The sequence below is a fragment of the Pleurodeles waltl genome, chromosome 10 (genome assembly GCF_031143425.1).
Source record: "Pleurodeles waltl isolate 20211129_DDA chromosome 10, aPleWal1.hap1.20221129, whole genome shotgun sequence".
NCBI lineage: Eukaryota > Metazoa > Chordata > Amphibia > Caudata > Salamandridae > Pleurodeles > Pleurodeles waltl.
The window spans coordinates 80,296,594-80,320,122 of record NC_090449.1 but is presented as its reverse complement, the minus strand read 5'-3'; the positions used below and the strand labels follow the sequence as shown (position 1 = coordinate 80,320,122).

Below are 23,529 nucleotides of genomic sequence, written 5' to 3'. Positions count from 1 at the left end.
AGTGCATGGGGGATCTCTGCGAGGGCCCCGGTGTGCAGAGCGAGGGTTCCTAGAGGGATGGCGAAACTGCAGTTAACATTCCTTAGGTATCTGTATACTAGTACAGTAAAGATTTCGCTCCACTATATGATATCTTAGATCTATGTATTGCAATAGATAGGCACTGTATAGAAAATTATAAATGAATCTTTGAAGGTTCTTTTACGTGCCTGTATATTTGATGCTTGAAACTATTTTTATGTATGTATCTTAAATCTTGAAAATATGCTAGTTTATAGTGACTACAATATTGTAAGATTTGAGTTAATCAAAAAATAAAATATTTACCTCATTCCTTAAAGACAGCTAAACCTCCACAATCTATGTTCAGCTACTTGTTGAAAATGTAGTTGCTTCTTATTGTATACTGCTATGCTCCTAATATATTTACAATTCAAGAGTTCTAGGAAGTAATGTGTATTTTAATTAAAACTTACTAACTTTTCAGATAAAGTTGTCTCATGTTGTATACGGCCATGCTGCAAGTATTCTTAATCTTCAAGAGCTCTATACAGTAATTTATATCTGTTTGAAAACGTACTAATAGATTCAATTGATACTTTCTTTTGAATTGACGAGGTAGTACTCAACAGATTGGAAGCGGCTTGTGGAGAAGCCAACAACATGTCTTAAGCTTGAAATTTACACCTTAGCCTGCAAGTCCCATCATTGCTCACACACATCCTTCCCTTAACCCTTTGAATTAGGCTGAATACGGGATCAATGACTCACTTCAGCAATGAGGACTTCAAAGTTAGAATGTCATTCTTAGGTCTGTGGATCTTGGAAGACCATGTCAGGTCTTGGCAATAGAAGATTTATGTACTTGAGGGAGTTAGAGAGAGCTGATACCTTTCACATAGGTTACCATTTGTTAGCTTTTAAGAGAAGAAGAGGAGTTAGGAGATTATGGAGGATGATCCATGACAGATAGAGGAGCGAAGGGAAGAACTAGAGCACCGGGTGAAAGAAGAAAGAAACTAAGCAAAAGGTTAATGAAATGGTGAGAGCCATGGGAGAAACTGAGAAATGCAAAGGAGCAGAATAGGATGTGGACCTATGAAACAGTTAATGAAAGAGACTGGGAGCAATTCTCACTTTACCCTGTAGTTGTTCATTTAAATAGTTTTGTGTACTCTTCACCTCACAATTGCCATCCTCCAATAAACATTCTAGTAATGGAAATTCACATCTCGTATATCTTCTCAACATATGTTCAATGTATCAACATGTCCTCAACCACAGGATCTGAAGAAGTGAGTAAATATTGCTCTCATCAAAACCTCATAAGACTCTAAACAAATAGCTGTTTTTGCAAAACGTTTGTTCGGGGTTTGGAGAAAGATGATGGGGACACTGCCATGTTTCAGTGCTTTACATCAGAAGGCAAAGTCAGGAGGGCAATGAAAATATTTGTACATATGGTCATTATTTCTTCTGAGTTGCAAAATATAGATGTTTTTCACAAATTCTCTAGAACATCATGAGGATTAAGTCTCACACTGCTGGTGAGGAAACAGGATATTTTTGCAAAGCCCACAAGAAAGGACAGGCTCAGATCAAAAGACAGGGAGGTTATCATTCATAGCTTGCCATCCTTTCCAACGATCCAATCACAGCACTCTTATTGGGAGCCATAACACCAGTCACTCACATTGATAGATGAGGTTTCCATGCTTTCTGTCATGCAACAGTATGTAGTAGTTACAGGCGGTCTAGCTCTGTGATATTGGGGCACCTAGGTAAGATACGAGTAGGGAGTGGTATATGGCTCCATTTGTTCAGGTGTCCTTAGGCCACCAAACTTTGAAAGCAGCTCTAACAGAGTTGCACACAATTTTCTTCTTGACACTTAAATCACTTGCTGCTAAAGGTAAATAATACTCCTTGGTCCTGTATCAGAACCTGAAGTATTGGAATACGTTAAGAGTTCCTCTTCAAAACTGACTGTGTCCTTTCAAACCATACAGTTGGAAGTGTATGCATTAAAATTAATTGTTTTGTTTTATTAGTGACAAAAGAGATGAGCAGGCGAATAAGGGGCAAAACACCCCAATGCTCTGGGATTGGGTTGATGTTGCTCACCATAAGCTTCTAGTCCACCTCATACTTTTTATGTTGGGTAAGCTGAATGACCATGCCTTCCTCACCCCATATCCCAGGCCAGTGTGTAAGCAATTTGCATGCAAAGGTGAAGCTGGGTTAAGCTGTATGTTTTTGTCAGTAACTGTTACTGTCCCTTCTATTTCTCAAAATGACTCAAGGAAAGTGCTAATGTAATAAAGATGTCTTATTACATGTTCCAGCTGACTAAATAATATAGTGTTGTCTCTATTGTTGTGACAGGCTGCTGTTTTCTTCCAAACCATGCTGAAATCCATAACCATACAGCAATACAGTGGGTAAGAAATCATAATTTTCATTCACTTGACTAGAAGAATAAATCTCGCCCTCTTGAAATTCCCTATACCAGACTCTTATATGCTCACATTAAAGAGAAGACAATGTTTAAAATGGCAGGCATTTCCTTTAACGTGAGATACAAACTAAAAAGTAGTTGATTTGTCAGCTTAACAACAGTTTGTCCTTGTTCTATGTTGCTGGTACTTGTTTGAATAACTAGCCGTTATGTAAAATGAGTGCATTTGTGTTCTTGGTGTAAAGAAAACATTCAGGGTGAGACCGTTCCCCCCAATACAGTGGAGATCAGGACTTTTGGATCAAGTAACTTCTACGTGGAGCGTTAAATGCTTCCAGCATTAGCCTAAGGTGAGCACAGCCTTCTGAGGGGCAAACAAAACAGGTGTTTCAAAGCACCTTACAGTTTGGGGAAATCTTAAGGGCAATGTTTTAGGTTATTTTGGATTTAAAGGAACTGCACCATCAGGATGGTTGATATGTATGATGATATTCAAACAGATAGACAGTTTTGCTAGTGAATTTAGTGATATGTTCTGAGAGAACAATGGGGTAGAAAATCCTCACAACACCTAAGCCATGTTAGTGATGGCGGCGATGGCGGTTACAGACTTGATATGTAGTGAAGAGCAGTCAGGATAATAATAAACTACAAAACACTCAGGCCCAGATTTACCAGATTCCCATGCACTGCAGCAGCAAAAAAATCTGCCCTCCGCTGCGTGGGAAGGAGGAAGCAGGAGAATGCCATATTTACAGAAATATGTCCCTCTCCTCCCCTCTCCCTAGCGCTGGCTCTGAATTTAGCTGCCGAGCACCACACACACACCTTAGAGCCATAGTGCTAAGTTGTGTGCGTGAGTCTAGCATAGGTTTTGTACTGGTAGGGTAGCATTCCAGTCCAAACTACTGTGCATCAACACACCTTAAAACTTTTCCTATGTTGTGTGTGCTGAAAAGTGCAGCACAAATGCAAAGTCGGAAAAGAAAGAAGAAATTAAAACATTTCTCTTTTTAATGCCTCCTTTTCAGTGGTGTTCATTTTTGGTGCTAAACCCTGTCTACTAATTTCAGTAGATAGGGTTTAGCATACAAAAGCATGGGTTATTGCTTGGGAATGACCATGTACTATCCATGTAACCCCCCACTCCCTTGGCGCTAAGCAAAGCATACCTCATTCCTGGACCCTTGGAAGTGGGCCTAAGGTGCTTCTCATTGAACGGATGCATCCTCTCCTCTGAGCAGCGCATCCCCAAGCAGAACCAATGGATATCTGTGGCTGAGGAGTGCATCCTCAAGAAGAACTGGTGCATTACCACTGCTGCGTGGATTGGATCTGGTGCAGAAGACTTGCATTGCCCCTGCATCCTGCAACATGAGTTTGAGGCATCACCTTTGGAACCAGCAATGTGCGGTGCTTCCCCAGAGCAGGTCCTTGCATCCCTCATTGACGACAGCCTTGATAACAACACTAAAGCTCTGCATTGCAGCTTCACCGCTCAGCGGGACCAACGCATCGCCTTGACTGCACAACACGTCCCTGGCACCGGCCTTTCCATCACAAGCCCTGACAATGGGATCCTCAACATTGATACAACCAGACCTTGCACAGCAGCCTCCCCGCATCTCAGAACTGACACATCTCATTGGCTGCCCAGCACATCTTTGATTCTGATCCATGCAACACTTTGCAACCAGGATTTAAAGTACTTTGTTCAGCGGGCCTAACTTGGCCCCTGGAGTTGGCCCATACTCCATTGTGGTCAGTCTGAACTTTTGATTTTGTCCCAGAACGGCCATCTATCCCCAACTGGTTCATTTTGCTTTTAGGTGCTATTCTATAGTTTACTCTTTAAAAATACATAACTTCAATTCTACTGATTGGATTTTTGACAATTTTGTCTTGACTTATTTATTACAATTTATTAAAATATACATACTTTTTCTAACCTGATGTGGGATTATTTTGTGTGGTGTTTACACTATCTTGCTGTTTTAAGTGTTGCACAAATACTTTACACATTGCCTTCAGGTTAAGCCTGACTGCTCTGGGCCAAGGTACTAAGGGTGAGCACAGCTTAATATGGGGGTAGCTTCCACCTTGCCCTAATAAGAGTTGTGGTTGCTGCTTGACCAGGGCTCACATCTCAGCCAACCAACAACCAATTTCTCACACGTTTCCTGTGATAACTTTTTCTTATAAGTGCATCTGAGTAATACCTAAAATAAAATGTATTAGTTTTAACATTGTCCATCGACTTTGAAGTCGTCAAATGTAATAACCAGAGGTGTACTTTCCCTTTGGAGTCATTTAGGATGACAATTCCTATCATATACTTTTCAATATCCTAAATGCATTTCAGTTCAGCAATGGCTCATTAAAGCTAAAACATCCTTTCCCAGATGTTTTTCTGCATCATTTCTAATTTTGCCTCCTCTGCTATTAGCTCTGTAAAGGAGAGTCGTATCTTCTGCAAATAGGACAATCCTGCCCAGCAACTCCTCTGAAAGGGCCCAATTAGGAATATGGTATTTTATTGCTGTAAGTTCCAAACTTACATCTTCTTTACACACGCACATTGATATTTTATTTTGAATTCTCTTCAGGTTATCTGCATCAGTGCTGCAAGGATTCACATGTGGTGCTTCCAATGGCTTGAACAGTCTCGCATTTAGCAGCCTTATTCAGGCAATGAATGGAAAGGATGTCAACACACCGACTAATCAGGTAATTCTTGGCTTAATAACAGGAAATGATATGGATACTAATCACATCTGTTTAGAAATGGTACAGGCATTTGGGCGTGTAGATTGCTTATGCTTTTTAATTTATCAGAGAAGAAAGATGGGGTTTGGCAAGAAGATTTAGGAGAAAGCTTTTGCAACCTTACCCACCGATACTCCTCAACCTGCTCTGTGCTGAAAGTGTAAATACAAATCCAATTTTTGTTGGCTTTGACGCTGTACCTAAGCATAACAGTTCCATTGTGATACAGTTACTTGATGCCAAAATATTGTCCATGTACTCATGGCCGTCTTATTTTATCAAACTACATAGTTTAACTAAAGACATCATTTATTGACAGCAACACTCCAGAGTCAAGTCCAAATTACTGTTCAATATACCTGGGGTCCAGACTAGAAATCATTTTCTACATTAAAGCAACTTGATTCTGGGCCATTCTTATTAACAGGGTGCATTTCACAACCACAGAAACGCAATGACTGTGGGAAGCATGTCTCCACACTCTCACTGGTGAAGCACTTTCTGTAGGTAAACTCTCTTACTTAGATGTTAAAACGTTCTTAAGTAACATGCACATCAACTTGTATGTCATGCTTGACTGATACAGAAAGCCAGAACTTGGACAGGTCCAGTTCCGTGATGCACCTTAGTATAAACCAATAATATAAGGAGGTTTATAGAGGTTGATTAGATGTAGATGTAAAAAGGACAAGACCAGGATAAGACTAGGACAGAACATGTATTGCACTTTATTCTTCTCATGACCATGATGCTCTGTAGGCACAATAGAGTAAATCATAATCACATCTGAATAACTCTACAGAACTGTTTCTTACTATACAGAGTTTGTTGATACCGGAGGCTCAATCGATATGTGTCCACATCTTCTCAAATCTGTCATAAATAAAAAATCTGATTTCTTCAACAAGAGTTAATAAAAGACATCATAGCAACTTACTAGTCAATTGTTATGTCCAAATGCATTGCAGCCCCACTTACCAACATAATCTATTGCACATAGTCCGCCCCCAAATTGACTTACTTTATCCATTTCTCAGATTTCTTTGGGTGAAACTGTACAATTTATCCTTCCAATGAAACGTACCAAAATGCCTATGTGAGGAAGCACCAAGAAGGATACTTTATAAATTCTATAAAATCTTCACCCAGGATACGTTCTGTGTAAATAATGGCATGCTAAGAGAATATATAGTGCCTTAGAGAAGAAGGAAATCTTTGTCCCAAGCCAATTCAAATATTGTGCAGTGGAGACATCTTTTATACAGAAAGTGCACAAGTCACTAGCGAGAGACAGGACATTAATGGCATTCACCAATTCTCATCTTTTGGATAACTCTGTTGCCTTAAACACAGTTAAACACGCCACCTCATGTCACTAGCTCAAATGTTTCAAAGGTCTCGATGGGACCGGTCTTGCCTGGCTCTTATCTTTCCTAGAGTATCAAACCACGAGTATTCAGATGGAAACTCATGCCAAACTCATTTACTGTGGTTTTTCTCAGGGATCCCTTCTTATCTCAATTCTGTATCAGGCCACCACTAGATATTGAATAAACTGTAAGGTCTCATAATATATTTTAATGGTAAAAGCATGAGTATGTGATTAAAAAAAACGAACATTAGTGATAACTGTCAATTGCAAATAATGTTTTGTTCTGTAAAAATTATATTTTACAGATTAGTTGCATGACAAAGAGACTGACGTTGACTGGTACTTCTTCTGAATTGCTGAATTACCCAAATGATGTCCTTTTATTTGTTGGGTAAGGCCATCAACTTTCTTGATTCATTTATTGCTTGTGTTTTATACAGTGTCCATAACCTTGGGGGTGATACTATGTTTAGCAGGGTGGCAGCCAGCCTAGCCACAACCACCTTGCCAATTTTAAAGTGGTCTGCTCTTTGTTTAACCATATGGCGAGGCAGTCACCTATGTTCCCTGGGAAAAACCCTACTCTCTAGCAGTCCCAGCCCACACAGCACCACTGATTAGAAGACCATCAATCACATTCTTAGGGTTGATGGTCTAAAGACCCTCAGTCATATTTATTTACATATATATATATATATATATATATATATATATATATTGGTGTCTGATCTAGTTGCACCGCTTTTTTGTCAAATATATATATATATATATATATATATACAGACACATTTCTCTCATTTATATGCACAGTAACCCACCATTTTGAAATCTTTGCTATAGAGATTGAGTCCTACCCTTAACACACACAGATGCTAGTGCTTAGGAGTTATCTATCCATAAGTAAGATTGTTCCTGTGCATCTGCTGAATCATACTTTCAGGAGTGAGATCATGACTGCTGTCATTGTCCCTTCCTCTTAAACCTCTTGTCAAATAATATTAATACTGGATGTGTCCCTCCTGATGTAAGGATACTACCTACCAAGCTCCCATACTGAAATGTTCCTGTGCAAGGGACCCATTTGCATGCTAGGATACCTACCTCGGCAATCCCTACACCCAAATTCCTCCCCCCAAGGGCCTGTGCTAGCTTGCGATCTCTTTGCCTACATGGGTGGTTGCCAGGTAAAGACCACGCATTAGCGAATGCCCCAACCACAGGTGCACCTGCAACCTCCTTTCACTTGCTGCCAGCACCTCTTGGATCGTTCTGTAAGGCATCTGTTATTTTGGTCTAAAAGGATACCTGACGTAGACCTGAACTGTCTGAACAATCATGACCTCAGCCGCCAGAGGCCAGCATAGTCTACCTACCCCTCCCCCCAACCATGGCACAGGCGATGGGCTAACCAGGCCAGCAAATCTTCAAGAAACATATTGTTACCTGACTTAGACAAATGTACCCCAGCCTGCAAGAAAAAGCGCTCACCCTTGATGCAACCATGAGCTACAGATGAAAACCTAGCTGACCTGAACAATTTACCAATCTTATTGTTCACCTATTTCAAAATATCATTGCGGACCGTTACTGACATACCACTTCTTCAGTTTGACCTGGGAACAATGTTGGACCATGCTAGTACAGATTCCAGGAACCCCTTCCCGAGCCAGCCCATCTCAAACAAGTCTTTCTGTCCAATCTCTGTTAAGTCATTGCTGCCAAGGTGCACAATAATAATTCCTGGGGTGCGTTAACCCCTGGAGTAACAGATTGTCTCAAGTACTTCTCAGATTATCCAAGCGAAAACCTCCTTGATCACAAAAAGTAAACTGATATCCAGCTTCCTTGGCCCTGAAGCCTCCTTCAAAATAAATAAAAACTTTGCCTGTCTCACATATCAGTGGTCCAGCACCCATACTTCTGGAATCTCCTCTGCTCCTGCATGGACAGGAGGTGTTGAGGTATCCAGTTGCTGTTGCAAATCCTCACGCCATCTACCTGCGTCAACAGGAGAAATAGAAGCGGGGGCATTAGAGACAGGAGGCTACAAAAAGTTTAGTTTCACATAGCATTTGTAACCGTCCAATTTCCACCTGCCAATCTTCTGCACTGCTGGCCCGGCTAACCCCATCTCCGCTGCAGCAGTGGCAGCCCCAATTTGAAATTAGTGTGAGCCATACTCCATGGGGTCCAAACCTACTGTCTTCAAGGCACTGTCCAATGCCATACAGAACTGAAACCTAGTAAGTGGTGTGCCATCTGCATGCACCAATAAGGGACCCACAGACTCCTGCGTGCAATGAGTCATATTCTCCAGGGGGCAGCATTCATTACCTGAGGCCCTGTGCAGCAGAATGTGTTCTTTCCTTCCCATCTGGTCGGTCTTTGAGCAGGACATTGTTACTGCCAAGGAGCCATTTGGCCTATGAATGTCTGCGTACTGTAGAATCCCCATCAGGTCCCTCTTGTTTTTGGCCATCTGTTCACTTACTGTCAGTGCTCCATAAAATGCAAGGGCAGATACCACCTGAAAGATTTGGACCTCATCCTGTGACCTGCAAATGTTCCCTAGGGTTGCCATGATAGCTGACAGCCGAACCGTGTTGATGGGGTGCCTCGAGTCTGGCTTAGACCCTTCCAAATGCTGCCAACCCTTTAATGCCCTCTGAATCAGAAAAGCCGTTGTTCCATTAGTGTGCCCTATTATTTTCACAAAAAACAATATCACAGCAATATGGCGCCTGCGATATGAAACTGCTCACCCTTCCTGTCTCAGGGACCCAAGAAATGCTATTACTGACTCGGAAGTAAATTAGTTCCCCTCCCCTGCATGCCCTAGAACCTTGACATAAGTGGTGAACGCCCCATCATAAGCACGCTTTGTACTGGCACGAGGTCAGGTAAACTGGGGCACCAAGCTGCCACAGTCACTCCAGAAATGGTGTAGGGAACTCTGCTGCTTCGGGGTGGTGATACCTGAAGGCCTGGGTCCTAAAATGAGATAGAGCATTGCATTGTTCAGTACACCAGGCTATTGTTTGGACTTAAAAAATGCATTCAATCTTAAGCACAACAACACAATCTCTTTCATGAGCCTAAGGATCATCTTGCAACTGGGTGCCTGTTGGCTGATAAAGTTGACCACAGTCATGTTATCTGACCAGAATACCAGAGACTGGTTGCAAAACTGGTCAGGCCAGACCACGAGGGCCACTAGAATGAAGAAGAGTTTAAGAAAGCCAATATTTGTAACTAAACTCAACTCAATCCACTCCTGGCTACGGCTCAGCACACCTGTCAGAACCTAGAATGGCACTGAAACCTTCACTGCCCGCTGCATCCGTAAACACACCTAACTCCTCATTAGTCCTAGCCGGGCTAGGCCACACTACAGTTCCATTGAAATCCTTCAGAAAGGCCCCCCAGATCCTCATATCCTGGCAAACGTCTGAAGACAACCTGGTAAGGTGGTGCTTAGCTTTCAAACCCGACATGGCTTGCGCAATTGACCAGGAAAATTGGCAACCTATGGGAATGATGAGAAGAGCAAAATGTAACTTTTCAACCACCACTTGCAACTGATGCAACGGATGCAAAGTCATCTTCCTCTCCCCCAGGCACTCATTTAGGGACTGTGAAAAAGTGTTAACATTCTCTACGGGGAGCTTAAATTCACCTGTCACTGAGTCCAACTCAACTGCTAGGAATGTGATAGTTGTAGCAGGGCCACAGTTCTTACCCTGCACGAGGGGCACCCCAAAGATTCCCATCAACTCCTTAAAGGACTGTAAAGCCCTCGCACACTCCACCATACCATGAGGGCCCAAAAACAAGAAGTCATCTAAGTAGTGCAATAGCCACTGGTGTCCCAAAATCTGTCTAAAGACCCATTCTAGAAATGTGCTGAACTTCTCACAATGTGCACAGGAGCATTTATCAAAATAAAATGAGCCTTCAAACTGGAAGCCCAGTAGATGGAAATCATCCAGGGAAACTGGGAGTAACCGGAAAGCGGACTTAATGTCAGACTTTGTTAGCAGCATCCCAGGCCCCAGTTCCTGCAGCATCATGATCGCCTGATCAAGGGAGGTGTACTTGATGGAGCATAAGGCCCTGTCAAAAGCTTCATTCACGGACTTCTCCCTAGGTGCAGAAAGGTCACATATCAACCTTTACTTTCCTGCTTCTTTCTTAGGGACTACCCCCGGGGGAAGCATACAAAATCCTTAAGTGGTACAGTCACAAAGGGGTCTGCCACCCTCCCCAGGTTCCTTCCTTTGTTAATCTTAGCCCTGGTGAGGCTATGATTGCACCTGAGCGACTGCTGTTCCTTGCAATATGGGACCCCTACACACCCAACTGCTGGGATCCTAAAACCATCCTTAAAACCTTCATACAGAGCCTGTGCCTCTTTTGAGTTATTATGACCATTAAGCGTTGCCACCATTGCCTACTAATTAACAAGAGAGGAAGCCTTTATCAGAAGGGAGTGGTCAGTCCTGCTTTTTTTGTGTTTCTGTCCTTAGACATTTTGAAACATTTTGCCTCCGAATGGAATCCCAAGCCACAGTCAACATTAGTGCTTGAATTTGCATGTCCCGGGGAGGTGGAGGGAGGGGTGCGGTAAAGGATATTTTATTGAAATCTCAACTAGATCCTTTTACCCCCACCCACCCAAGCTGCCGCTCACCCCAGCGCCCACTCGAAAGGGCTGACTAGGGTGGCACCAACACGCTGGGGCTTCATAAAGCATAACCAGGTGTTCATGTCTATCTGATCCCATGCCAGTGTGGGCATAGCTAACTTAATTTTACGAAATTCTTTACCGTAATCCCTCCAGGCTACACCACTGAACTCATAATGCGCACATACTTTTCATTCTGGTAACAAGCCAGTTGTGCCCCCATGTTCAGTAAACACTCAGCTACAATAGCTTGGAAAATAGTGAATCCTTTCTCCCAATTCATTAACATCTCCTCTCCCCTCTTTTGTGTGCCCAATGACCATAATCCCTAAAGTGAGAGCACTCTTTGCACCACCTGCCTTCCTGCCCTTCGAGGGAAACATCCTGAACAACGAGGTCTAAACCACTACTTGCCTGAACCACTACTGCTAAACAACTAAAAAGTCTCTACAACTAAGTACTGAACAACTACTGTCTAAACAACAATTGTGCCTGAATAACAATTGCCTGAACAACTCATTTTAAGGTAAGTTTTTCTTTTTGTTTTTTATGGTTTATTAGTTGCTTACAATTTATATATATATATATATATATATATATATATATATATATATATATATATATATATATATATATATATATATATATATATATATAAATATATGTTGTTTAGAAAATATATATATATATATAATACTATATATATGTTGTTTAAAAACCAAAAAGAAAACCTTACCCTAAAATTAGTTGTTCAGGCAATCGTTATTCAGGCACAATTGTTGTTTAGACAGTAGTTGTTCAGTACTTAGTTGTAGAGACGTTTTAGTTGTTTAGCAGTAGTGGTTTAGGCTATGGTTGTTTAGGACCTAGTTGATCTGTCACATATAACCTTTCAAGCCTGTCAACGATCAACTCACACATGTCAACATAGCTCCCCTTCCAAATCTTTATTTTATATCCAACAGCACATGCCTGCCCAACTGGTCATGCTCTCAACGTACATACCACAGCCCAATGCTCGATAATGATGCCCCTTTACCTATTACAGCCGCTTCCTGAGAAGCGTGTGGAGCCCCCACCACCACTGGTATTGCAGGAGCATGCAGCTGGCCACTGAGATACCCAGACTTGTCGTTGCCTACTTTGCCCGCATCGCCAGACCCACATGCAATGCCTCACTAGTCCTCTTGGCGGGTGAGCCACCTGCATGAGACTGTGCACCCAGTCCCCGTTAGCCATCGAGGAGGGCCACTGATTTCCTGTCCCTCTCAATATTATTACAGTCTGTCACATCAGCTAATGCACCACCCATCAAAGGAGAGGACAACATACGGAACTTAGACAGTCAAGGCAAAACATTTGCTTAGTTAGTAACTAAATCAGGCTGACTAATGTACCCTGCTGTTGCAACCCCAATTGCCATGCAACTCTTCCCGTTCTGGACAATGGTGCCACTCTCCGCCGTTACCATCATTGCAGAAACCCCACCTTGGGCAACCACACTGTCAGCGCTGGCTAATGGTGGCACTCGCAAGGGGTCCCCTGGAGCCGCAGCTCTCTTCCCAACATGACCTCTACCCCACTTCTTAACTGGGGAGAATGCTGCCCTAGATGCCACCACCCGTCTCCTAGGCCTTTCTGCCTAAGTTGCTGGTTCACTAGATTGACCACCAGAGGCCTGCGGGCACAAAATAGACAAAATCTCATACATTGTGTCCATCCTGCGCAACAATGCCTCCATATCGACCTTAGCCTGTACACACTTAGAACCCTTCTTCGCACCACCAGTCCCTCTACCACGGGGGCCTACCCTTACATTAGCCACAAAACGCACGACGTAAAACTCCCTCTATGGTGAGAAACAGACAAACAAACCCAAGCTGAAAACCAGGTGCAAAAGACCAAGCACTACTCATTGCTCAACTAAACCATACAGCACCACCAGGCAATAAGCTTCAAATATTGATGCCCTGAAAATCACTTATCCATCAATCCCAGAACACACATAAAGCAATATTCCCCTAAACTGCCTTAGGTCAGTGTACAGTGCATCAGTAAATGAGTCTCCAAATCCAGCTTACTTCGAAAGAAATGTCCCTGAGCCAATTCTGGACCCACAACAACTGCAAGGGAAACTTCCTTCTCGACCAACAAATGCAAGTCAAGCTTCACTGTATAAGGATCACTTCCCAGCACTGTATTACTCAGCCAACCCCTGTCAGCTTATTGCCACCAATAAATAATGCAATCTGCGCTCAAAAACGAATCCAGTCCATGGCACCTTGTTGCTATTAATACAATTAATGTATTACAGTCTAATTCGTATCCAATACATAAGAACAGCGACTCCACCCCATGATTCCTCACCTCCACACCCCCTGCAAGTTATCAGAGCCTCCACTGTGCAAAATCAGGCCTAATTGCACCTCGGGCTGGGTGAGACTCTCTCGAGCCTGTGCGGCTTCTGGAGGCACAAGCTGTGGGGCTGTGGGTCAGAGTCCGTAGCGTAGCTTGCCTGGGGAGGGAATGCCAAGGGGACAGCAGGACAGCAAAACAGAGAGAAAACAAGAATATCCTGGTGGTCGCGCAGGGTCTAAGATGTCCTTCCTGTGAGGCTGTGATCAGGAAAAGAGGCCAGCTCACCACCTCACGGAGCGCGTGACGGGGCTGTGGGCACACCTCCAACGACCCCAGCAGAACCCATTGCTCCTGGGACCACACCGTCGACAGCCAATTCGCCCATGACCCTACCCCAGGACCACAGCGGGTTGCGCTGCGGCCCTGGTGTCTGGCCACAGCTTGCCTGCTTATTGCTGACTCCCCCAAGTTGAGTGAGCCTTTGTGATACTTCCCCTGAAATGGCTCCTTCCTCTGGAAAAAAAAGCACTTGTTGGAAAACCACAGAAAGCAGGCCTGCAATTTCGTGTAGTATGGCAGATCTGCCATCACTAACTTTATTTTGAAAAACACAGCCACAAGGCAATGTATTTTTGAAACATCTTAACAACTGACCTCCTTGAGCTGCAACTTTTCTGCTAGCACATTGGGATTATTTTTGGACATTTTCTATCTGGGTCTGATCACGTCTGACATGGTATCCTCAGAGAGAACAGATGTCGGCATAAATAGTGCAAGTTAAAAAAAAACATTGTGCCAACCTCTAAATGTAGTGGTGGGACTAAGAGGATAGTGAGTCATTTGATAATTTTTGGTTGATCTACTGCTACCAGACTCCCATAAGTGAGGGCCTAAGGGAAGATGTAGCGAGCTTTTTGCATGGCGCAAACAGCGAATTTCGCTGTTTGCGACATGCAAAAAGCACATCGCGAAGCTCATTCCCATTTTGCGAGTCGGTAACCTGGTTACCGACTCGCAAAATGGGAATGCGACTCGCAAATAGGAAGGGGTGTTCCCCTTCCTATTTGCGATTTGCATTGCGATGTAGAATTGCTTTGTGACCGCGAACGCGGTCGCAAAGCAATTCACAGTTACCACCAGTGTCACACTGGTGGTAACCCATTCGCAAAAGGGAAGGGGACCCATGGCCCTGAAAAAATGAAACAAAAACGTTTAATGTTTTTCGTTTGTATTGCAACTCATTTTCCTTTAAGGAAAACGGGCTGTAATACAAAAAAGAACTGCTTTATTTAAAAGCGGTCACAGACATGGTGTTCTGCTGTCTCCATCAGGCCACCATTCCTGTGAGTGCTGCGAATCGCCAGGGGGTCGCAAATTGCGACCCACCTCATTAATATTAATGAGGTGGGTCTTTGCAACGCCCTTGCGATTTGCAGATGGTGTCAGGGACACCATCCTGCATCCGGGTTTGCGACTCGCAAATTGCAAGTCGCTCAGACTCGCAATTTGCGAGTCCCAAACTCGTAATTTGCTTCATCTGGCCCTAAGTTCCTTCTTTACTGGTTTCAAAAGGAATGGCAGATAGTACTCCACACTTACTTTGGTTAGATACAGCAGAGGATATGAACTGTGGAGCTCCGGTCTGATTAAGGTTGTATGGGTATTGGATCTCACCATCCGAAAACGGACAGGAGAGGATAGGTTATCTGGGACTATTCTCCTAGGAATGTCTCTTAAAGAGAAAACCAATGAGTTTACATGCACTTCACTTTTAAATAGGAGCCCCCACTTCTACCACTAGGTTGTAATAGAATCCCTATTGGTAGTAACTATATCATTCATTCAGACAACTGTTTCTTTAAAAAACTTGAAAACTTTGGCATCAGTAAATTGTAATTGGTGTGACTGTGTTTATTGTTTGTGTCATATTCAGTTGCTTTACTTATGGAGCATCTGCTGCAACAGGCTGGGGCTTATTCATGGTCCCTACTGTATCATGTGCAACAGTTTCATTATAACATGGATTTATGTCATTGCTATTCGTGTTTGCAAATCCTCTTGGATTGTCAAACACAGGTTCTGGGTCATTTTGAAACAGTGTAACGATTTATATTTGTTATTTTTTCTCCCTTTTTTACAGGCCTGATAAATACTCCAGTGCATCACTTTGCCAGAAATATTTCAATAAAACTGGGGCAGCAAATATTAACATTTTACCTCCAGGCTCCGCCAAAAGACAAGCATTGCTGAGTAGTGCAATAAAATGTCTAGTAAGTTATATCCCTACTATCAGTTTTGTATTTGTGAACTCTGATATTCTTCTGGAATTCTCGTCAAAGAACAAGTTCCCACGTCACACTTTTTAGCAATAAGTGAAATCCATTTTCAGGAGGGGGAGTTCGGATAGGTGGTAGGAATCAAGACGGAGAAGGCAAATGATGTCATTTCCAAACATTTACAGTGTGGGAAGCACATTCCTGCCATTGGCTGTGAGTTGAGAAGTCCATGGTGAGGCAAGAAACAATAGTATGTCAAATATGTATCCAGAGAGACCAACCCTGCACCACAACAAGCACTTCTTTGTACCACAGCCTTGCTTCCTTGCAATCTATGGTGGCATTTCAAGAGTTGAGCAAACGTGGCACAAATCATGTGCACACCATAGAACAGTCTCCAGAAATGAATGTTTGAAAGTAATGCACGTTCTTAGGCTGTGCTAGGGTGACCACCTAACCCTGGTCATAACAGACCCGACTCTAGTACTGAACTTATAACTGGCAAATCAATATTTCACATGTGGTTGTCGATTTAGTTTGATCGCGGAAAACAGGACTACAAGACCCAGAACACATTAGGCTATCACACAAAAGTCCAGGCCTGGATATTGTGTCCATAATGACCTAGAGGGAGGTGTTTACCCCACAAAGCCCGTTTTAGGCACCAAGTTGCAAAAGTGTAACTCATATGTCTGAGCTGTGCACACATTCAGTCCATTTGGTCGGAGAAAGCAGCATTATGTGCAAAGACTAGGGCAGACTGGTAGCAAACGGGGTGATGGGACTGGCACCTTTGCACAATTCTTAGCTTAACCTGTTAAAGTACTATCCGAAGCTAAGTGACAGTTCAGGAATAACATTTGCAAATTTGGCACTTCACCTATGAAAAAGTCAACTGGCTATGAATTGGAAACACCACATGCAGAAAGGAGGATTTATTATAGTGTAAGGGTATCTCCAAGGTGGGAGCAAGCAAGCCTACAAACTTGACTTCAGCGATGTGACATCAACATGGAGAACCTCAGTAGATCACGCACATCAAGCTGGCAGCACACTTGTAATCGAGTGATCTTATTCCTAGGTTACTCCAAAGCCCTTCTGCATCGTGATATTTTGGAATTAACGGCCAGATAAACAAAAGGATTTAGCTTTATTAACAGACCGAATCGCAATTTTGGTCTGTTAAGAAATGCTAAATTGCCTTTTCAGATGTAAAGGCCAATAGGGAATCTCAAAATGCGATTTCTACCTAGTAGAAATCGCATTTTGCAATTCGCAAATACGAAATTGCAAAAAGGGATTTCCTGTTTGCGATTTTCTAAGGAAATGTGCAAAGCATTTCCTAAATGCGAAATAGGCATTTAGGAAATGCTTTCACCATTGTCTCAAGTCGATGGTAAGCATGTGCAAGTTTAAAAAATGTATTCAAAATGCATTTTTAAAGTGCCATGTAGTGCGCAAATGTCCTTATGGCATTTGTGTGCTTTACAGGTGGACCATTTTTTTGGGGGTGCGTCAAGGGGGGCCGCAGGTCTCTAGGCACCTTTGGGTTTGTGTAATAACCGCTCAAAGCAAATTTGAAGTGTCGAAGACAGCCTCTGTGGCGGGCTTTTCCTCTGTTACCCCGCCTCGTTGCTATGATTGCGGAAGAGACCTCCTGGCAGTCATCCGCTCTCTACCCTCATACCAGCTCACGATGATCCCCACATCAACGGCTTTAACCATCTCCTCACTCCTGATTCGGGACTTACTGAAGGATCCCTTGTGCGAATAACACAGCTCAAGCAGATAAATTACTTACCTGGATACAATTCAGCACAGTACGGTTCTCAGTATGGCATGCGTATATCACGCTTTGCCTTGGACGAGTGACCCGGCAAGCACGGATCCCGCAAAGTTACCTCCCTGATGTGTTCTCCCTTGCCGAGGGGGGCGGTTCGCACCATAATAACCAGTAAGCGTTATCAACACTCATAGCACTCCTAGAAAATCTCATGTATGCAGGTACACAACGTCTGTCCTTATAAATGCAATACATGCATGCCAGTACTTTACATTGAAATGCTCCTATCATTGTAACCAAATAGGTCATCGTACCCTGATTTTAGTGTCTCTGTTTAGTTGGTGAGGATTTCTCACACTTCTTTTCACAGACTTTCTCCCCCGCTGATGAGTTGAGGTGGCTTTATGTCATGACCAGGGGTGAGGAGTCTCACACTGCCCCCTGCGCAGCTGGGTCCCACTCTTGTCGCCAAAGTTTTTGTGTAAGAACCTCTCAAAGCGAAGTTGAAGAAGTCAGAGGACATATTTATTACGAAATCAGAGACTCCTCAAGTCACCTCCAGATCTGCTTCTAGCTGTCGCCATCTTCCTCTCTCCTTCACCAACATTCTATCTTGAGCTCTAGTACAATCCATTGTCGGGGCGGTCGGGGGATCAGGGAAGGGACAAACCATTCAACATTGATATAACACGTATTTAAGGAGAACAGTATATCGATTTTCTTAATTACATTAAGCAACATACATTCATTATAAATAACATATTAGTAAATTGCAAATTTGGAAATGCAAAACCATTCGTACCTATAGGCCCATAGGAACAAATGGTGCAGCATTTCTTAATAGTGAATTCCTAAGAGCGATTCCTAGTCTGTAGGAATCGCTATTAGGAAATCTCCATTTTTGTACATTCCATTTTGCATTTCCTAAATAGCTATTTCTTAGGATTCGCTAATTAGGAAACGCAAAATAGGAATTTCGTACATCTAGCCCTAAGAGACTTAGGGCCAGATGTATCATACAACCGATTTGCGATTCTCAAATAGCGATTTTTAAGAAATCACTATTTCAGAAATGCAAAAAGGTATGTATGATTTTTACGATTCGGTAATAATGATTTCTTAAAAATCGCAAATGCTATTACCGAATCGCAAATAGAGAATCCGTCCCCTTTCGCACCTATGGGCCTGTAGGCCCATATTTGCGGATTTTTTGCATGTCGCAAATTGCGAATTCCAGATAGGAATTCGCAATTTGGGAACTGCAAACCCTAAGGTGGTGGGGTCCTAAAGCCCCCTCTGCTGCACCCCAAAAAAATATTTAAGGACATGTAAGGCGCACACATGCCAAAGGGGTATGTGTGCGTTACATGTCATTTAAAAAATGCATTTTTAATGCATTTTAAAAAATTGCACATGGTTACCACCAAATTGAATTTGGTGGTAATTGCATTTCCTAAATGCCCAATTCGCATTTAGGAAATGCTTGTTACATTGGCATAAGAAATCGCAAATAAGGAATCCTTATTTGCGATGTCGCATTTAGAGAATCGCAAATTGCGATTCTCTAAATGGGGTCGCAATTTTAAGGAATCGCTATTTTAGCGATTCCTTAAAATTGCACTCCGAATGCCTTTCTTACATTCAGAAAGGCGATTTTGCGTTCGCAAACGGCCGAAATTCGCAACTCGCACCGTTTGCGAATGCAAAATTCTTTTATACATCTGGCTCCTGGAGCAGAAATATCAGAGGAACATATTCAGTATATACTGAATGGATCATGGGCTGTCCTGGAATGTCACCACTGCATAGAAAAAAAAAATTTAATTGAAAAATATATACTGAAATGCCAAATGGATAACTGCTCATTGTGAAAACGTTTGAAATTTGGAAACCCAGAAATAGATTAGCAAAGGGTTTCCTGCTATCTTGACGGTCGTTTAAAAAGAATCCAGATGTCCTGGTATAACACTTGAAATTAACAGAGCATAATAATTGCTAAATAGATACACTTTGTTACCATAATGTGCAAAGTAACAACATGAGCAGGATAGTAAGAAAAGCTCATGGCTTTATCAAAAGGTATTTTGAACTGATAGAGTGACACGCGGACAATGAATATCATTTTGTGTTTCATTAATTGCAGGGAATTGATGCATCCGTTTCAAAGGAAAACCTCGAGATTTTAGGTCATCTGTCCTGTGACCTCAGTGGATCGTATATTGCACAGTCCAACCCATACATATTAATTGTGCTACAGGGTTGTTCAGCATTTTCACAGGACCAGGTAACTGCCATCGAAGGACAGCTGAAAAACACATATGGGTAAGTCCACTGTAACCAATTTAAGAAATTGTTTTTATTACGTTTTAATGTAATAAAAGTCAATACCACCTATCAAATAACTATGTATTGGGTGGGAACTACACAGTTAAACAGGTTATCCAGGATGACTCTCTACTGGTTTACTTTAATGTCAAATGAGACAAAACCGAAGTTCATTATCAATGGATTAGCCTGTTTCTGATTCTCATGTGATTCCCTTCTGACTTCAGTTATGCTCCAAAGAGGCAAATATTCACTTACATAAAACCGTATGATAAACAGCACTAAATAATCTTTGCTGACTTTTTCTGAACAGAGGCAAGGGTGGAACCGGTGTGGGCACTGAATGAATCTCTTGCCTACAGAGGAGATCCTATGGGCTAAATGTCGCATCAGTAGTTTTATCATATATTTCGAATTCTCCTGGAGGATCAGTGAGAGATCGATACACTCATGGTTCCTGTGTATTACATCCAGGATGTAATTCAAGGTGAAGCTTTTGTTCCAAAAGGTTGTTCATTTCATGTCAGCCCAAGAAAGAATTCTATATTGTGGTTGTTCATACCTTTTAATTCACCCACCAAGTGAGTACAAAAATGGAAAATTACCGTAGTTTGAGATCACACCAGCATCAAGGCAAAGCTAATGTATTGTTCCTTTCTTCATGTTTATTTTGTTGATTATTTGAAAGGTATAAATGCCTACAAACCACATATGTGTGATAGTTTGATAGCCTAGATGAATGGCTTGCTATGTCATCTCCCAACCGCAATTCAATTATAAAGTGTAAATCATGTTGTGTCAGAAAAGAGGTCTTAGATGTGGTGCTTGTATTTAGAGAGTGATCAAGCATTTATTAGTAGGCAGCTTAGAGATTGTTTTGGTGGTGGCAAGACTTTTATCTGTAGGAGAGTGTGCAGTATTGTTTTTAACTTGTAGTAGGTGTGTCATTAGTGCTGGTATGAGCTGTATAAGGATAGCAATAGTGTCACTTTTCTATATTATCGTATCCTTGTCCAGAAGGCTTAGAAGGCATTTTGATGGCCCTGCATGTGTAGGTGGAGAAGATGGTAGTTGAGAGTAAGTTGGTGAGCTGTGTTGGGAAGCACTGAAGTTTCTAGTGAATGAAGATAAACAATAGGCATCTTGTAAGCTATGAGAACACACTAAATTGTTCTCTTAGAGTTTGGTATAATATCTTCTAATGTTGCCCTCAAAAGGACTGTTTATAAATAGATTTGTTAAGTATTTAAGTCCATAGTGTGCCCCATGCCCCTCAAATTCTTCTTTACTGAAAAATACTCGAGATAATAGCATGCTCTGGCCTCAGAACCTGTTCTTTGGTGCACTTATTGAATAGGGTTTGAATCTTGGCTATCAATAGATGTAGATATTTCACTGATGTATCATTTGGTTGTGAGTTTCTTGGATATAAATCCCAATATATGACTTGACTGCAAATGGAAAACCCATTAGCCTGAAGTTATTGGTTTCCATATTGAAGCAATTGAGGCTAGAGTTTTCTGCACTTCTTTCTGTTCAGCATCCGTGAGCCTAAGTTGATGAACGGATCAAAAACTTTGCGGCATCTTTACAAAAAACTGTCACATCAGCAATGATGCACCAGTTTTCTTGCTCCACCCCTGCTAACGACACCATGGGCGCGCCGTATTACAAACATTTTGACGCTAGTGCAGCAAAGTGCAGGGAGGCCCATTGATTTCAATGGGTGTGTCATATTAATCCCTGCCTTAAGCAGGAGTTAAAAATGAGTGGAAAAAATGGTGCAGTGAAATCTTGTAGATTTCACTGCGTGATTTTGTTGGGCCTCACTGTGCCGGAACGCCCCCTTTGCATACATTATGCCTGGCGCAGGCAGAATGTGCCACATGTGGGTGCAAAGTGGTGCAACGCAGCAAAATGCCTTCCTAATGCCGCATTAGTGGAAAAAAATGACGCTAATGTGGTGCAAGGTGCGCTAGGGGCTTGTAAATATGTTTCTTTGTTTCCTCTTTGGGTATGAGATTATGGAGATGAATTAGCGGGTCATTGGAAGAATAATTGAAATACAGGTATTATTGTCTATCTCTATCCCTTTTCAAATATTTTTCTAGAGGGATGAAAAATATCATGCCTTCTCTGGGAGACAGCACCCATGATTTTGGCAGAGCTTGTGCCAGTTTAAAATCACTTGCAAAGTCTTAGCAATATCCTTGTTGAAAAGGTCACTGCCACTGAAGATGAACAGAAAACACAATCGACTTGAGCATCTGGCCCAACACTAGACACACTCCTCAGGCTTGTCGGCTCATAAATTGTCCTTTAAAAAAGAGTGTCCACCACTTTCATTAACACTCTTGTTGCATATTTTTAACACAATCAAACTTTCTGAAACACTTTCTTAGCTTTCTGCCTCTTGCCTTCTAGCAGTAAGTGGACTAGAGTTTCTACATAGGAACAATAAGATAAGTGATAACAGGAACAATAAGATAAGTGATAAGATAAGATCATCTGCAGCACCAAAAAAAGAAAACATTGGGCTCTATTTAGGATTTGGTAGATGAATGACACTAACAATAAGCATTGGATATCTCATTTTTTAGAGTGTGTACGGTCTGTAGGCACTTCAAACAGGAAAAAAAGAGAAGTCTGCTGCTTTGTGGCAGATGTTTCACATCGGTCAAACTCTAAAGTTCCTTCTTCATGCTTTACTGATGAACTGTGTTATCCCCTACAAGGGAATCATACAAGAAATTCAATTTTCACATTGTTCTTCTTGTGAGGACACAGGGAGATTTATGGGGTTGTTTGGTAGTCATCTTCCCGAACACAGATGGTGGTAATGGTAGTAATCATGAAGAGCATTACATTCTCGTCCTTCTGGTTCATGGCAGGACTAAAACTCCTCCTCTGCTTGAAGTAGTATTTGAGTCTCAGGCTCCTTACTGTTATGTTCTGCCATTATTTAAGACTGTTTTCAGGGTTAAGGAATAATCACGAAATAGGCTCATTACTAGTATTTTAGACACTGGCAAAGCAACTAGTGCATTAATTTTTCTTTAGATATGCAAATTACCCCATACTTTAAGATTTGAAACATCCATTTATTTCTAATACATCACTCTCACAAAATTGTTTGGTTCTTGTGACTCATATATTATTGTAAGTCTCAACGATGTGGGGTCTTATTAACAGGAGCAAGCCAAGATATCTACAACTTCTCCTAGAGTTTGTAAGAATCTTCAAGATCGGGAGAACATGGTGGACACCTAGGTAGCAGGTCAAAGGAGCACTTGAGCTCTGGGGTACATGTAAAAGATCAGTAGAAAGTCAAAGAATTAGCCACTATACTCTTACTCACCACTACGGGTCTTTGTGTTCTCTCAGGAGGGGTGGGGCTGCTGAACCCTCCCCCCATTTGGGATCATAGCACGAGAGGCAGGAGTGATGGTAGGCGAGGCTGATGTTGACACTGAGTGCTGGAGGATGGCCGTGCTAGAATTGAGGAAA

The 23,529-nt window shown here is 42.1% G+C and overlaps 1 protein-coding gene across 1 annotated transcript in view; it reads left to right on the top strand.

Annotated features, from left to right (window-relative positions):
* Nucleotides 1-23,529, top strand: part of LOC138262378 (uncharacterized) — a 269,900-nt gene that overhangs the window by 152,889 nt on the left and 93,482 nt on the right. The window contains exons 25-29 of the mRNA XM_069212276.1: nt 2,386-2,441; nt 5,065-5,185; nt 6,902-6,987; nt 15,779-15,908; nt 19,841-20,019. Of these exons, the coding sequence (XP_069068377.1) occupies nt 2,386-2,441; nt 5,065-5,185; nt 6,902-6,987; nt 15,779-15,908; nt 19,841-20,019 (572 nt within the window). The remainder of the gene's footprint in view (nt 1-2,385; nt 2,442-5,064; nt 5,186-6,901; nt 6,988-15,778; nt 15,909-19,840; nt 20,020-23,529) is intronic.